Here is a 15,314-nt window from a genome sequence, read left to right on the forward strand (position 1 = left end):
ATGCTCATTTTTTGCCAGTTGTTGTCAAGTTGATTCTGAACCCATGTGTGTCAGAGTAGAACTGTGCTCCATAGGGTTTTCAATGGCTGATTTTTCAGAACTAGATCACCAGGCCTTTCTTCCAAGGTGTCTCTGGATGGATTCGAACCTCCCGTATTTGGGTTAGCAGCCAAGCATGTTAACCATTGACCACCCAGGGACTCCTTAAAGCTCATTAGAACATTTGTTTTCAGCTAGTGTCTTTCCCAGACCATCACATGATGGGTTAAGGAGGCCACTAATTTGGAGTTTGCGGTCACCTGCCTACAGTGGACATGAGCTCTGTTGGTACTAAGGAGCCTGGCTTGAGAAGATGGAATGGAGTGTTGTGATGGAGAAATGGCCCTAATTTTGGAGTCCATATGTAAATATCAGTGTCAGGGACACTCGGGGTGGGGGAGTTGGACATCTTCTAACAACTGTGTCTCTTCCAGATCATGTATTACCAACAGGCCTTGATGAGGTCCACGGTGAAGTCTTCGGTGTCTCTTGGAGGGTATGTCCCTGATTTGTTGGTAATGCTGAGGTTTGAGCAATAACTAAGCAAGAGGAGACCTTCTCCTTTAATGCAAACTTGACGAGTCACGGACTGACTTAAGATCTTAAAAGCAAAACCAGTCTCTTATGTACTTAGTTTCTAGATCTTCCCTCAGAATAAATCTTCAGATCTCATCTTGGGTTCAACAAAATCAGGGGTGGGTGAGGTTCTTGACAAGTTCTGTCATCTTCCTTGGAGTTTACTTTTATGTGGATGGGGAAGGTGGGAAGAATTGAGAGTCCATAGATTGGAACCTACATGGATCCAAGATAGACTTGGTTCCTATCATTAACCATTCTGATTTATTAGGGATATATGAGTTATGTTTACTGCTTAGTGTACTGTTAAATGTCTATTGTTCATCTTCGATTTAAATGCCAATTAGAAGAAACTGGAAATCTACGTTTGATATATTGAACTTCTAGGCTACCTTGATCCAAATAGGACATTATTTGGGAGACAGGGCTTTGGATTTTAAAAACTCACGGTAAAACGTAAAAAGGCCATCTTTTAATGAAATAGGTTCAGAGAAATTGCAAAGGGACTGGATTGGGAGAAGGTTTAGTTTCACAAGTAGAACAAGTACCAACCAAAAACCAAACCCCTTGCCGTCAGGTCGATTCCAACTCGTAGCAACCCTATAGGATAGGGTAGAACCACACATAGGGTTTCCAAGGCTATAAATCTTTACAGAAGCAGACTGCCACATCTTTCTCCCATGGAGTGGCTGGTGGGTTCGAACCGCTGATCTTTTTGGTTTTTGCTTTTAACAACTGCGCCATCAAGGCTCCTTAGAACAAGGGCAGATCTTGTCAAATACCTGCCAAACCCAAGGAATATTAGAGGGTGTTTCTAAAAAGACAGTAATAACTATGCAACTGAATCAATAAAGGAAAAGAACAGGTTGGTCAATCAACCTGACTGTTGATTTAGTCTCTTGGGTGTTGAACTTCTAGGAAATCATTTTCCATTTACTTTCCAGGATTGTCAAGTACAGTGAGCAGTTCTCTTCCAACGATGCCATCATGTCAGGCTGCCTCCCCAGCAATCCCTGGATAACAGATGACACCCAGTTCTGGGATTTAAATGCCAAACTGTATGTATTGAATACATTTTTTTTAACTGCTTTGTTGTGATATAATTTACATGCCATACATCCCACCCATTTAAAGTGTACAATTCAGTGGTTTTTAGTATATTTACAAAGTTGTGCTACCATCCAAACCAAAACCAAACCCATTGCCGTAGAATCGATTCCAACTCCTAACAACCCTATAGGACAGAGTAGAACTGCCCTATACAGTTTCCAAGGCTGAAATATTTATGGAAGCAGGCTGCCACATCTTTCTCCTGCAGAGCAGGTGGTAGGTTCAAACCACCGACCTTTTGGTTAGCAGCTGAGTGCTTTAACCAGTGCACCACCAGGGCTCCTTGTGTAACCATCAGCACTGTCTAGTTCCAGAACATTTTCATCACCCAAAAAAGAAACCCTATATCCTTTAGCTATCACACCCCTATGCCCCCAAGCCCTAGGCAACCACTAATCTACTTTCTGTCTCTATATATTTGCCCATTCTGGACATTTAATGTAAATGGAATCATACAATATGTGGTCTTTTGGACTAGCTTTTTTCACTTAGCAAAAACTTTACATTAGCATCTGTTTTCAAGGCTCATTCGTCTTATAGCATGTGTCAATACTTCATTCCTTTTTATAGTGGAATAATATTCCATTGTATGGATATACCACATTTTGTGTATCCATACATCAGTTGATGGACATTTGGGTTGTTTCTACCTTTGGCTATTGTGAATAGTTCTGCTGTGAACATTTGTATACAGCTTTTTGTGTGGACATATATTTTCATTTCTCTTGGGTATATACTTAGGAGTGGAATTCCTGGGCCAGATGGTAACTCTATGTTTAACAACATATTATTTTCGAAAAGAAAAAAATCATCTTTATAGCTTTGCATTTTGATATCTAATTAGAGTAAAAATAAGTTCCTGGAGAACAGGGATGGAAACCTGCCTTGGTAATTAGACCGCTCACTCCTTTGCTCTGTTTGTGAATTTTGAACGGTTGTCCTTGCCAACTGTGCTGCTCTGACGGTAAGGAAGCAGCCAAGAGGCTGAGCTTCCCCCCTACCCCCGCCCCAGGCGGCGTCCTCACCTCTGGAATGGCAACCTTGTTGAAATGAGGCCAGGGGACTTGTTTGAGACTGCATTCTCCTAGCAAGTGATGACTTGGCTTGTAGGTTTATGCAGGGATTGGGAAGGGTGGATCGAGCCCTGGACCATAGATAGGACTGATGGAGGGTGGGGGGCTACAGTTGCTCACCCCACCCAGCGGCCACCTGGCTCAGACCCTGCGTCTGCACTGAGTGTCCCTTGCATTTACAAATTCCCCTCCCCGCAGGGTGGAGATCCCAACCAAGATGCGAGTGGAACGATGGGCCTTCAACTTCAGCGAATTGATCCGAGACCCCAAGGGCCGACAGAGTTTCCAGTACTTTCTCAAGAAAGAATTCAGCGGTGAGTTTTGTTTGTTTTTTTTTTAATGAAAGTTTTTTAATTTTTTTTATCGGGTTTTGGGGATTTCTCCACAGATGTTTCCACAGCTTTGCTTGTGCTCTGCAACAGGTGCTTCCTTTTACCGCGTTAAGAATCACAGCGGAGTCCAGGACATACGCTTTCCGCGGCTTCAAAGGGGCCCCACAGTCTGGGGAAAAATCCAAGCGGCTCAAAGTCCGCGTGGGCGTTATCCACATTTCTGAGGCGCCCTTTCCTCTGCGCCGCCCCTACTTCGTCAGCTTGATCCTCAGACCACCAGCCCAGGAGCGCTCGCTGGTCCTGCGCCCCCCTCCCCCACAAGGGCAGCTCCTCAGGGAAACCTAAAAGGAAGGGCCCGCGAAAGGCAAGCTTTCTTTCCCCTTTTCTCTCACGGCCTGTTCCCTTAAGCCCAGTGGTTTTCTGGCTGCGCATTCGATCTACCTGGGGATATTTTAACACATATGTTTGCCTGCATCCCAGCCCCAGAGGACCTCATTTCATTGGTTTGGGGTTGGAGCGGTGACGTTTTGAAAATTCCATAGGTAATTCTAATGCACAGCCATGACTGAGAACCACTGTTTTAGTCCATTGTATGGATAAAAAAAACCCAAGCCAAACCAGTTGCCTTCAGAGTAGATACAGACTCATGGCGACCCCATCAGTATGGATATACCCCAGTTTATTCATCCATCAGGTGATGGACAGTTGATTGTTTTGACTTTTGGGCCATTTGAATGATGCTGCTATGCACATTTGTGCACACGCTTTTGTATGCTCATTTACTTTTAACCCTGACTTCTTCAGGGCCTCAGGAATGTGAGAATTGCAATGAATGGGTAGGGCCACATTTTATGTCCCGCCTCTGCATACCTCATTATGGCGGGCACTTGTGGCTTCTTGATTATACAGCACTGAGTACCGTCTCGGAAAACCAAGAGGCCAGATAAGAACCAAGTTCATTAGGCTGCACATTCAATTAGCTTCACCACCTTCGTTGAAATAGTTACCTTTATGGGATTCGTTTACTTCCGGATCGAGTCCCCAGCCCTGGTGGAGCATTCCGTCTGAGCCTTGCTACTCAAGCGGCTTGCCGGCCAAGACCCACTTGTCTACGGGGTTGCCTCTAAACTAATTCTACTTGACATACGACTAGCCGGTTTGACTACTTGTCGCAAAATGTTACATTACGATGTGGATTGTTGAAAATCCTTCTCCCTAATCAAACCTAATTGCCATGATACAATAAAACCCAGCAAAGACGGATGGAACAGGGATGGGCCGGAAGCAACCGGCAACCAAGTGGATGGTTCCATCTAGTGGCCAAGTGGCAAACTGCACCCTGAGCTTATCTCACCCGTTCCAGCTGAAAACCAGTTGCGGACAAGTTGACTCCCACCCATGGCGACCCCACGTGTGTCAGAGTAGAACTGTGCTCCATAGGGTTTTCAGTGGCTGGTTTGTCGGAAGTAGATTGCCAGACCTTTCTTCCGAGGTGCCTCTGGGTGGACTCAAACCTCCAACCTTTTGGTTAGCAGCTGAGTGTGTTAACCCTTTGCACCACCCGAGGACTCCTTATCCCACCCACAAGTTCCTTAATAATAGTGAGAATCCAACAAGAAGATTTCCCTGGATTATTAAAACCCTATTAATGTCAACCTCTTCATAAGACTCCTGAAGCTTCGGGTATGAACAGGGAAGGTAAATTACCAGTTTACCAAAATAATCTAAAACATTAAAAAAATTATTTTAATCTATAAGATATAAGTCACACACCCTAAAATTCACTCTTCTAAAGTATGCGGTTCAGTGGTCTTTAGTATATTCACAAAGGTGCGCCACCATCACCACTTCTAATTGCAGAACATTTTCATCACCTCCAAAAGAGCCTTGTACGCATTAGAAGTCACTCTCTACCGCTACCTCTGACCCTCAGCCCTAGGCAACCCCTGATCTACCTTCTGTCTCTATAGATCTGCCTATTCTGAACATTTCATATAAATGGAATCTACAATATGTAGCCTTTTGTCTTTTCTTCACTTCGCATGATGTTCTCAAGGTTCATCCATGTTGTAGCACATATCAGTACTTTATTCCTCTTTATGGCTGAGTAATATTCCATTGTATGCATGTGTCACATTTGTTTATCCATTCATCAGTTGATGGACGTTTGGGTTGTTTTGAATTTTTGGCGATTATGGACAAAGCTGCTATCTATGAACATTTGTGCACACGCTTTTGTGTGCTCTTTAATTTTAACCCTCAGCAAGTTACTGACTTTTGCTATGGGCAAGATGGTCTGCATTATACTTGATGTACAATTGGCTGGCTGTTTACTCATGCCAGGGATCCCAGTCCTGTGAACACCTTGAAGTTCATGGTGAAGAGGAAGAGCCTCTATGGAGTTACAGATAGATGTCAACTAATTTAGAATTGCCCAGCCTTCTCCAGTCTGAAATACATGGAGCTTTCCTGAAAATACCGTGGCTCCTTCCCTCAAGGAGTATGTTGTCTAATCTCACATGTGTGCTGGATTGCTTTGCAGAAGAAACAATGTTCCCCAGGCCGGGGAACTGAACCTATCCGAGCTGACCCTTTTATTGCCTCTTTTCTTCTCCCCGCTTGTTTCCTGTCTGGCTTTTGTCTGCATGGACCCCCTCCTCCCTGTGCAGGGGAGAATCTGGGATTCTGGGAAGCCTGTGAGGACCTGAAGTACGGAGATCAGTCCAAGGTCAAGGAGAAGGCGGAAGAGATTTACAAGTGAGGATTAGCCAGATGGTTGGGGAAACATCCCTGGGTTTTGTTTGAGGTTGGAGATGGAAAGGCGAGTGCCACACCTGGTTGGCTGGCTGAGCTTTGGAAGCATTGACCACTGTACCAGCTGTGCTATAAACACCTCACCACTGCTCTGGAGGGTTTAGGGGTTCCTCTGAAGAAAGCCTGGTGAGACGTGTGATGTCCTTTTGGACTTTTGGTGTCCTTCCTTTAAGTGGATCCAGGTTGGACCATTCCAGTTTCCTCAGAGGAGCTCGCAACATTGAAGGAAGAGCTTGCGCTCTCACTTGCTCTCATACTTAGAGCTTCCTGTACTCTTGTGCAAAACTGACCACCTCCTCCCCCAGGGAGGGGCTCTCACACCAAGAGAAATGGGGTGGGGGGACTCTGTGGGCCCAGGAAGCTCTCATGACGTCTTTCCCCAGAGTGATGGGTGCCCGGCTGCCTTGTGCACAAAGACACGCACACAGCTCCTAATTCCAAAAGTCTGCTGCAAGGAACATGTTGCCTCCACATGTACATCAGCCTCCTTCCTCCCTGGTTCCCCGGTTACGTAACTCTTCCTTTTGAATTCCCAAAATTTTCACCTTTTCCTTTGGAGGGTAGGAAAGTACCCATATGACTATTTCTAACCTCCAGTGAGTCAATATGGAAAGTATTGGGAGAGCCCTAGTGCCGGAAGTCCCAGGAGTGCCAAGGACTCAGGAAGGGAGGTCGATACTGGGTTCTAGTTGGGGGCATTGGCCTGTATGCCCAAACTTCCGGGTGTCGCAATTATGGGATGCCTCCCAAGTCAGTATTTCAGATTTGTCACTAAACACCCTTGGACTGCACCCAAGGGGGAGTAGAGACCCTGGAACTCCTGTTTGGAGTTGTCTTAACCTAGTTCCAGATTAGGCCCTGGAACTCTGGTGAGTAAGGAGGCTGAAGAGATTAGGCTGGAGGCTGGATTCTTTACCCTAATGGCCAGCACGCACCCGTCCTGGGCTTACCCCACTTTGTTTTTGCTTTCTCTTCTACAGGTGGGGAACATCAGAGTTAAACATTTACATTCCCAATAGTAGCATGGCTGTTCCCTTGCTTTTAGGAAAAGGTATTTGACGACTTGTTAAAAATTTTCCACCACCAGTTGCCACTGAGTCAACTCGGAGTAGAACTGTGCTCCGCAGGGTTTTCCATGGCTGATTTTTCAGACGTAGATCACCAAGCCTTTCTTCTCAGGCACCTCTGGGTAGACTTGAACCTTGAACCTTTTGGTTAACAGCCAAGCATTTTAACTATTTGCAAAATCTTTCTTGTCTCCTAAAAAGAACCCCCACCCTGGGTAACCTGGGTCAGGTCAACCCCTCCCTTCCAAGCAGCTGACAACCTTTCATTAACCAACTTGGGTTTAGTTACCTTTGCTGACATTGTCTTCCCACCCCAGGCTATTCCTGGCCCCAGGGGCAAGGCGATGGATAAACATAGACGGCAAGACCATGGACATCACGGTCAAGGGGCTGAGGCATCCCCACCGCTACGTGCTGGATGCTGCCCAAACCCACATCTACATGCTCATGAAGAAGGTAGGTGGGTCTGTGCTGAGGATATACGTGTGCCAGGAAGCCCTTCCCTTCCCAGGGGGCCTGGGAACTTCTTTAGATTTGGAATAAAGAGAAGCAACATCTGGCTGTCCCTTTGCCTGTGTTGGGATACAGTGTTGTGAACTGTCTCTTCCACCATCCGCTGGGCCGGAGCCTCCTGGAGCCCCCGTGGCTCCCTGGCTGGGGAGGACCTCCTGTGTGTGCTGTCTCCATTCTCTCCCTCTGCAGTAATGGTGCAGTACTGATAATAACTGCTGGCACAGTGGTTAAGCACTCGGCTACTAACCGTAAGGGCGACAGTTCGAACCCACCAGCTGCTCCATGGAAAACAATGTGGCAATCTGCTCCTGTAAAGAATACAGCCTTGGAAATCCTATGGGGCAGTTCTACCCTGTCCTGTAGGGTTGCTATGAGTTGGAATCGACTCGACAACGATGGGTTTTTGGTTTGGTTGTTGTTATTTGCCACTGAGTCGACTCCGACTCGTGGCGACCCCACATACAACAGAACGAAACGTTGCCAACGCTTGCCATCTTCATGACTGTTGGTATGTTTGAGTCCACATTACAGCCAGGCCTTTCTTCATAGGCATCTCTGGGTGGACTTGAACCACCAACCTTTCAGTTGGCAGCTGAGCCTTTAACTGTCCGCGCCACCCAGCAATTCTATCCCTAGAGTTTTGGATTCAGCAGGTCTGCAGTGGGCCCTGAGAATGTGCATTTATAAGAAGCTGCCAGGTGAAATGAACGCTCCTGGTCCAGAGGCCACACTTGAGAGCTGCTGTTCTAGACACTGTCTAATAGAAATGCCTTTCACACAGGAGCTATTTTAACATTGCCACCTTATTGCCTGGGGGAGAGCTTGACAACGGAGCGAGCATATTCCTTTGATTTGACACTTTCCCTCTCATAAGTGCTGTTTTTTCTTTTCTTCCCACTAGGATTCTTATGCTCGCTACTTAAAATCTCCAATCTATAAGGAAATGCTGGCCAAGGCTATTGAGCCTCAGGAAACCACCAAGAAAAGGCAAGTGGAATTGTCCGTAATCACTGGTTACCCACTGTTTAGTTTACAGAAGAGGAAAGGTCTCTTTCAACCAAATGACCATGATTGAGATATTGGCTTGATGGAAATATTGGGGCCTGGGAAGTATTGCTTGCTTAGGGAAAGATTGCCTCATTTGCTTCATAATGCCCTGAAATCACTCTAGCAAGATTTCCCCAGTAATTACTGCCAATAACTTTTGTTTCCCTAATGCTGATTTGAAAGCGTTTTCACAATCAGACTGATAAATGACCCTTATCACAAATGCAAGCATCTCACTGACTGTTTAATTGCTACCCTTGTCTGCTTCCAACAGATAGATGGAACTTGATTTAGCTTCATTCTGGAATCCTTGTAATGTCCCAAGACCTTAGGGAGAATAGTAGATGGCACTCCAAAAGAAAATGCTAGACTATTAGGGGAAATGAACAGTAGTAACGGCCCAGGTATTCTTGCTGCCTCTGGGGATTGCCATTGAGAAGCCTGCTAACTTGCCCAGTCTCACTTTCCTCCCTGGAGATGTGGGTCATCTCGCCTTGCAGAACCACTGGGACTGTGGATGAAATAATGTTCCGAGGGGCAGTTTGAACTCTTTTGGGGAAAAAACAAACACAAACCAACCAACCAAAAACTCCATAGGAATTGAAGATTCAAAAGGGTAACCAAACGACAGTTTGAACAAAGCCGGGGAGTCTGGCAGAGGTTTTCATGGCATCGGCTGCCTGTCCTGTCCTCCCATGGTTGGTAAATGTTCCCCTGTTTGCCAGCTCAGCCCACCCTGGGCTCTTTTCCAGCGTCTTCAGTCAATTCAAAAGGGGGTGGGGTGGTTGGGCCAGAGCCTTTATCAAAGGAGCTTAAAAAAAAAAAAAAAAAAAAAACCCAACTTGGTTTCATTCTTGAGCATAATGGTTCTGTTATGAAAAGGGCAGAAAGGAGGCCTTTGTGGTGCTGTTCTACTAGGTTTATGTGAAGGACGGGAGTTCAATGTCACTGGAGACTTGAAAGCGTCTCCCTTAAGCCACAAGAAACCATCCTAATAGCTCCAGACGTTCTGCCAGAAAGTAGTGGGGAGGGAAGAGGAGTCTCCTGCTTCTCTCTTCAGATGATTCTAAGCTGGGACAGACATGAGGACTCAGCTGGGATCTTTCCCAGGGCACACCAGGTGCTTTGAGTGGCCGGGGTGGCATGGGACCTCTGGAGGAATGCTCAGCTTTGGTGTGGGGTATTGCAGTCTGGTAACGTTGTGTTTTTGTGAAGTGTGAAGCTCAGAAAGCATATCTGTGGGGGTTGCAGTGGATGGGAGTCTGTTCCTTGACCATCAGGGGTAAGACAAGGTGTAAAACTGAATTTTTCAGGACAAGTTAAATCTAGCTCCAAGCTTCCCCCTTGGTGGGGTTGGTGAGAGACCCAATACCAGGCATTACTGGTGGGAGGGAGCCCTTCTCCTCCCTCGGGGAGATACAAGAGTTCTAGGGGGCTCATGTAGTCTGGAAATTTGGTATCTGTCCAGGGTATTCAGTCTGCCGTTGCTGCTTATTTTTCAAGCCTATGGGGACCCTCAAAGGTGGGGGGGCTCTGCTGCTCATAGCCCCTGCAGAACTCAGACACCTGGAGCTTGGCCCTGGCTCCCAAGGCCGTGGTAGAGAGAAATTGGTCCCAGGAATCTATGTTTGTTTCCAGCCAGAGGTTCTGCCCCCATCCAGGGTACTGTGTGTGAGTGGGTTACAAGTCCACCTCACCATCCCTCCTCAGGCCCCTTCCTTCTTTCGCTGCCTGTTGGGGCCTAGCCCTGTTGGACAGACTTTTCTTCCTTCTGGAGCCTTGGAAACAAAAGCTCCAACTCTCCCCTGAGGTAAGAACCCTAGGCTTCCAGTACCCAGTTCCTCCTCACCCCCTTTGTCTGTGAAGAGCCTACAGGAAGTTAAGGTACCAAGTTGATTTCTAAATACTCCAGACGGTGTGTCTATAATCTTCATACCAGAAGACTCTTATCTAACCTACCAGTATCCAGCTGCTGTTGAGTTGATTCCGACTCATGGAGACCTCATGTGTGTCAGAGTAGAACTGTGCTCCATAAGGTTTTCAATGGCAGATTTTTCAGAAGTAGATTGCTAGGCCTTTCTTCTGAGGTGTCTCTAGGTGGACTTAACTTCCAACCTTTTGATTAGCAGATGACTGAGGCCATTAGCCGTTTGCACCTCTCAGGGACTTCTACCTAGCCTAATCGAAAATCTGAAGGCAGTTGGTACTTACTCTGGTCCCATTCTCCAAAGGGGGAAAAAGCTAAGGTTAAACACTGTCTGAGGACCCTACTTGAGGTTCTCCTGGAGAATGAGGGGAACAATTCCAGGTCTGGCCTTCTAGCCTCACCCTCCACAGGAGTCACTGAGTCATTGTTGGGCAGGCAGGGTAGCTTTCTGCCAACCGCCAATCTTGTCCTTCGTTCCAGCTCGAGCCTCCCATTTATGCGGCGCCACCTCCGCTCCAGCCCAAGCCCCGTCATCCTGAGGCAGCTGGAAGAAGAAGCCAGGGCGCGAGAAGCAGCCAACACCGTGGACATCACCCAGGTCATGAGCAAGCTGGATCGTAGGAGCCAACTCAAAAGGGAGCTGCCTCCTAAATAAATCTACAATCCCAGGGGTGGGGGGAGGCACATGGTAGAGGCAAACAAAGAAAGGTAGGGTCAGAGTCTTGGGGAGTCCATTCCCCACTCCCCACTAGTGGGGCAGTGAAGTCATCAGATTCATCCTATATTCCCCTGACATCCTGTATTGAGTCATCTTCCCAATACCATAGCAACTAGAGCTGGTTCTCCCACTTCAACTCACTAAGGGATGGGGTTGGTCAATGATGGGGAGGGGGTGTCACCTGGCTTGGTTGCTGTGTGACAGCCTATCTTACCTTAGGGAGTTCTTGTAGTGAGAATAATGGGGAAACAGGCAGGTTTGTGTACCAGCATTTGATTTGGGGAAATTAAAGTGAAGGCGTCTCCTCAGCCTCAAGGTATTGCTCTTTTAGGCAAGTTTGTTTAGAATAATTTTATGAAGCTCTTCATTCCATGCTTCCAATTTAGACTCTGCTTCTAAAATGTCTTTGAGATCCCTCCAAGGGGCTAGATGCAGGGCTTCCTTGTTGTTGGGCTTTCTCTGATCTCCCCTGTTACACCTGCTAAGACATTTCTCCTGTTGAGCTTGTTTTCAGTCACATTTACTTGAGGGTTGGTGGGCTCTCTCCTTCCATCTTGCCTCCCTTCCCCCTTATACATGCTGGGGGAATAAATGGCTGGTAGGAATGAAGGACTCAGGCCTGAGACCTCCAGAGTAGTCAAGTTAAATGGCCCTCTGAGGAGCAACTTTTAGACTCAAGAACAAAGGCACTGATATCTTCATTCTTAGGAAGAGGAATGGTAGACATCTGTGACATTTTCAAAATGAGTCAAACTCAAAGATAATACTCTCTTGGATGTTTCCTAGATGCTGGTGCTTCCCTCTTCTGCAGCTATAGCCCAGGGCTATCCCTATGGCCAGGGGTGGAGGGAGAGGACAGTACAAACTTTAATCTTGGGAGACCCGGAGAGTCATTCTCGAAGTTAGGCTTACTCCATAAAACTATGTATGGAGGTAGAACAAGAAAGTGAGCAAAAGACCAGCCTCGCACAGCTGGAAGACTCATTCATTGAGCACATTTATTGAGCACCTACTACATGCCAGGCATTGGTGAATAAAACAGACATGGTCCCTGTCCTTGTGGAGCTTATAGTCTAGGACCTACAACAGATAATTCAGCAAACTGTACCAGTTAGCTGCTGCTGTATAACAAAAAAATCATGAAATCACAATGGCATACAACAAGTGTTTCTTGCGCGTGCATATAGCGTCATCTAGAAGGCTCTGTTGATGTGGGCTGGGCTCACTCACATGTCTGTGGGTTGGCTCCTGCTGGTTGATCTACAGTGGCCTAGACTGAGATGAGTGAGATGATTCTATCGTGTTTCACGTGTCTGTCATCCTCCAACAGGCTGGTCTGGTCATAATTCCATGGCAACGGCAGAATTGCAAGGGAGCAAGTGGAAACACATAAGGCTTCTTGAGGTCTAGGCTTAGAACATGTCTCTTCCATCTCATTTTATTGGCCAAAAAAGTCACAGAGGCAGTCTAGATTTAAGGGGTGGGGAAATGGTCTCCATCTCTTTAGTGAGAGAAATTGCAAAGTCATGTGGCAAATGACGTGGATACAAGGAAGGATGAAGAATAAGGTCATTGTTGCACTCAACAACACAAACACATGTGATAAAACCTATAGAATGTGTTAGAAAGGAAACGAATACAATGCTGTGATAGGGAAGATTTGAGGAGGAGTATAGATTAAGGAGACCTGTCTGAGGAGGTAAGAAATAGTTGGCCATACTAAGAATGTGGGCTAGGCAGGGAGAGCTTTCCAGGCAGAGGAACTGAAGGCCCAGAGGTGGGAAATCATTCAGAGTGAACTGAAAGACTAGGGGAATGAAGCCTGGTGAGCAAGAAGGCTGTGGTAGAAGATGAGATTAGAGAGGTGGGCAGGGGCCAGATCATTGAGGATCTTCTGGGACATTGTAAGGAGTTTGTGGCCATTGGTTTCATGTTAGCAGAATGATTCCAACCCCAAATATGGGAGCCTACTTTCCTGAATTTCACTACAGTCTTAGACTAGTTTATACTCTGAAAGAGAATGGTGAGACATGTTTGTTCATCTCTCTCTTGAAGAATATTGGAGTCCCCCAACTCTGGAAGGTACCGCAAGCACACATTTTAGGTAAAGAACCATTGTAAACTGACATGAAGAGAGAGGGACCATGTCTACCCCACTCTCCACTTGCAGTCTGATGCCTGAGATCTAGCAGGTTCTCCATAAATATGTATTGTATGTATGCATGCATTCATGAATGAATGAATGGATGGAAAGAGCCCTGGATTTGAAAAAGGTCTCCTGGGCTCTGGTGCTGGCCTTACCTCTAGTCATGTTGTTTTGAGCAAGTCACTTCACCTCTCTGCTTCCTCATTTATGAAATGAGAGGTTGGGACCAGGTCCACATTTCTGAAAATGGACTTTGTGAATTCTAGGGGGTACCCAGCCTGGAGCATCAATTTTACTTGAAGATTTGGAATGAGAGGAAAGTTAGGTAATTTTTAAAATTTCATATTAAAATCATGAATATATTATGAAATAGAATGCAATATGTACATGAATTTTTTACGATAAAATTTGAGACATCAAAGACATTTCGTGCTTGGCTGTGGCAGTGGTTCAGACTTGGTTCTCAGATTCCTGGGGGAGCATGTTTACTCAGCTTTCCTGCTGTTTGGCATACTTTAGTGGGGAAATTTGGGAAACATGAAGCCAGAGAATATTTGCTGTCTCTTCCGGTTACTCCGTCTGAGCTGATATCATCACCTAGGAAAGTGGTGGTGGATATTAAATACATCTTCAGGGCATGGACTATGTCTTATTCATCTTTTATTCAACCACCCACCACCACATTCCCCATAGGTTCCTAGCTCTATGTTAGGCACATACTAGGTGTTCCCCAAACATTGATGGAATACCTACTCAATGTCAGACACAAAGATACCACAATCTAATGGCAGATACAGGCATGTAAACAAAGTAGGTGATCATTCTTTATTGACAGCTACCAAGCAAAAAGAGAAATGGATTGGTCTTAGAGTTCTCTTGTGTGATGAAACAAAACATTCAAGTTCTTCTTGACCTAGATTCTCTCTCCGCCTCTGGTCCTCAACAGGAAGTTGAGAATGTGATTCTAGAGGGAGATATTTCTCAACCATTCTTGTTTTAGGTACAGGGGATACAGAACTGAATAAAACAGTCAAAGTCTGATTTCATGGCATTTACATTAGAAAGCAGGTTTGAGTGATTCTGAGTTATGGAAAGGGAGAGATTTTAGATGGGTTCATTCACACAAAAGCTGTTGCTGATGCTGTGAGAGTGGTCGAGAAATCAAGAGGTAGAGGGTGGACAGGGAGAGAGAAGAAGGCTAAGAGAAATGTTGGCGAAGCCACATTTTAAAGGTTCAAGAGAAGAGAGAAGAGCTAAGAGTGGAGAGGGAGAGCTGTTAGAACGTATCTCTGAAGAGGCAAGGGAAGGACATGAATTGGCGGTCAACAGTGTTGCAGTGGAGACAGTTGTTGTTGTTAGGTGCCATCCAGTTGATTCTGACTCACAGTGACCCTATATACAACAGAACGAAACACTGCCTGGTCCAGCGCCATGCTCACAATAGTTGTTATGCTTGAGCCCATTGTTGCAGCCACTGTGTCAATCCATCTTGTTGAGGGTCTTCCTCTTTTTCGCTGACCCTCTCCTTTACCAAACATGATGTCCTTCTCCAGGGATTGATCCTTCTTGACAACATGTCCAAAGTATGTTAGACATAATCTCGCTATCCTTCCTTCCAAGGAGCATTCTGGTCACACTTCTTCCAACACAGATTTGTTTGTTCTTTTGGCAGTCCATGGTATGTTCAATATTCTTCACCAACACCACAATTCAAAGGCATCAATTCTTCTTTGGTCTTCCTTATTCATCATCCAGCTTTCACATGCATATGAGGAGATTGAAAACACAATGGCTTGGGTCAGACGCACTTTAGAGTTCAAGGTGACGTCTTTGCTTTTCGACAGTTTAAAGAGGTCTTTTGCAGCAGATTTGCCCAATGCAACGTGTTGTTTATTTCCTGACTGCTGCTTCCATGAGTGTTGATTGTGGATCCAAGTAGAATGAAATCCTTG

General features: G+C 45.9%; 1 protein-coding gene across 1 annotated transcript in view; it reads left to right on the top strand.

Annotated features, from left to right (window-relative positions):
- The window catches only part of RGS9 (regulator of G protein signaling 9), a 66,074-nt gene that overhangs the window by 42,629 nt on the left and 8,131 nt on the right, over nucleotides 1–15,314 (top strand). Inside the window, exons 11-17 of the mRNA XM_004374194.2 lie at nucleotides 474–535; nucleotides 1,560–1,673; nucleotides 2,997–3,112; nucleotides 5,800–5,887; nucleotides 7,329–7,467; nucleotides 8,426–8,511; nucleotides 10,979–11,096. Coding sequence (XP_004374251.1) covers nucleotides 474–535; nucleotides 1,560–1,673; nucleotides 2,997–3,112; nucleotides 5,800–5,887; nucleotides 7,329–7,467; nucleotides 8,426–8,511; nucleotides 10,979–11,096 — 723 coding nt within the window. The remainder of the gene's footprint in view (nucleotides 1–473; nucleotides 536–1,559; nucleotides 1,674–2,996; nucleotides 3,113–5,799; nucleotides 5,888–7,328; nucleotides 7,468–8,425; nucleotides 8,512–10,978; nucleotides 11,097–15,314) is intronic.

The sequence above is a fragment of the Trichechus manatus genome, unplaced genomic scaffold, assembly GCF_000243295.1.
Source record: "Trichechus manatus latirostris isolate Lorelei unplaced genomic scaffold, TriManLat1.0 scaffold00028, whole genome shotgun sequence".
In the NCBI taxonomy this organism is placed as follows: Eukaryota; Metazoa; Chordata; class Mammalia; order Sirenia; family Trichechidae; genus Trichechus; species Trichechus manatus.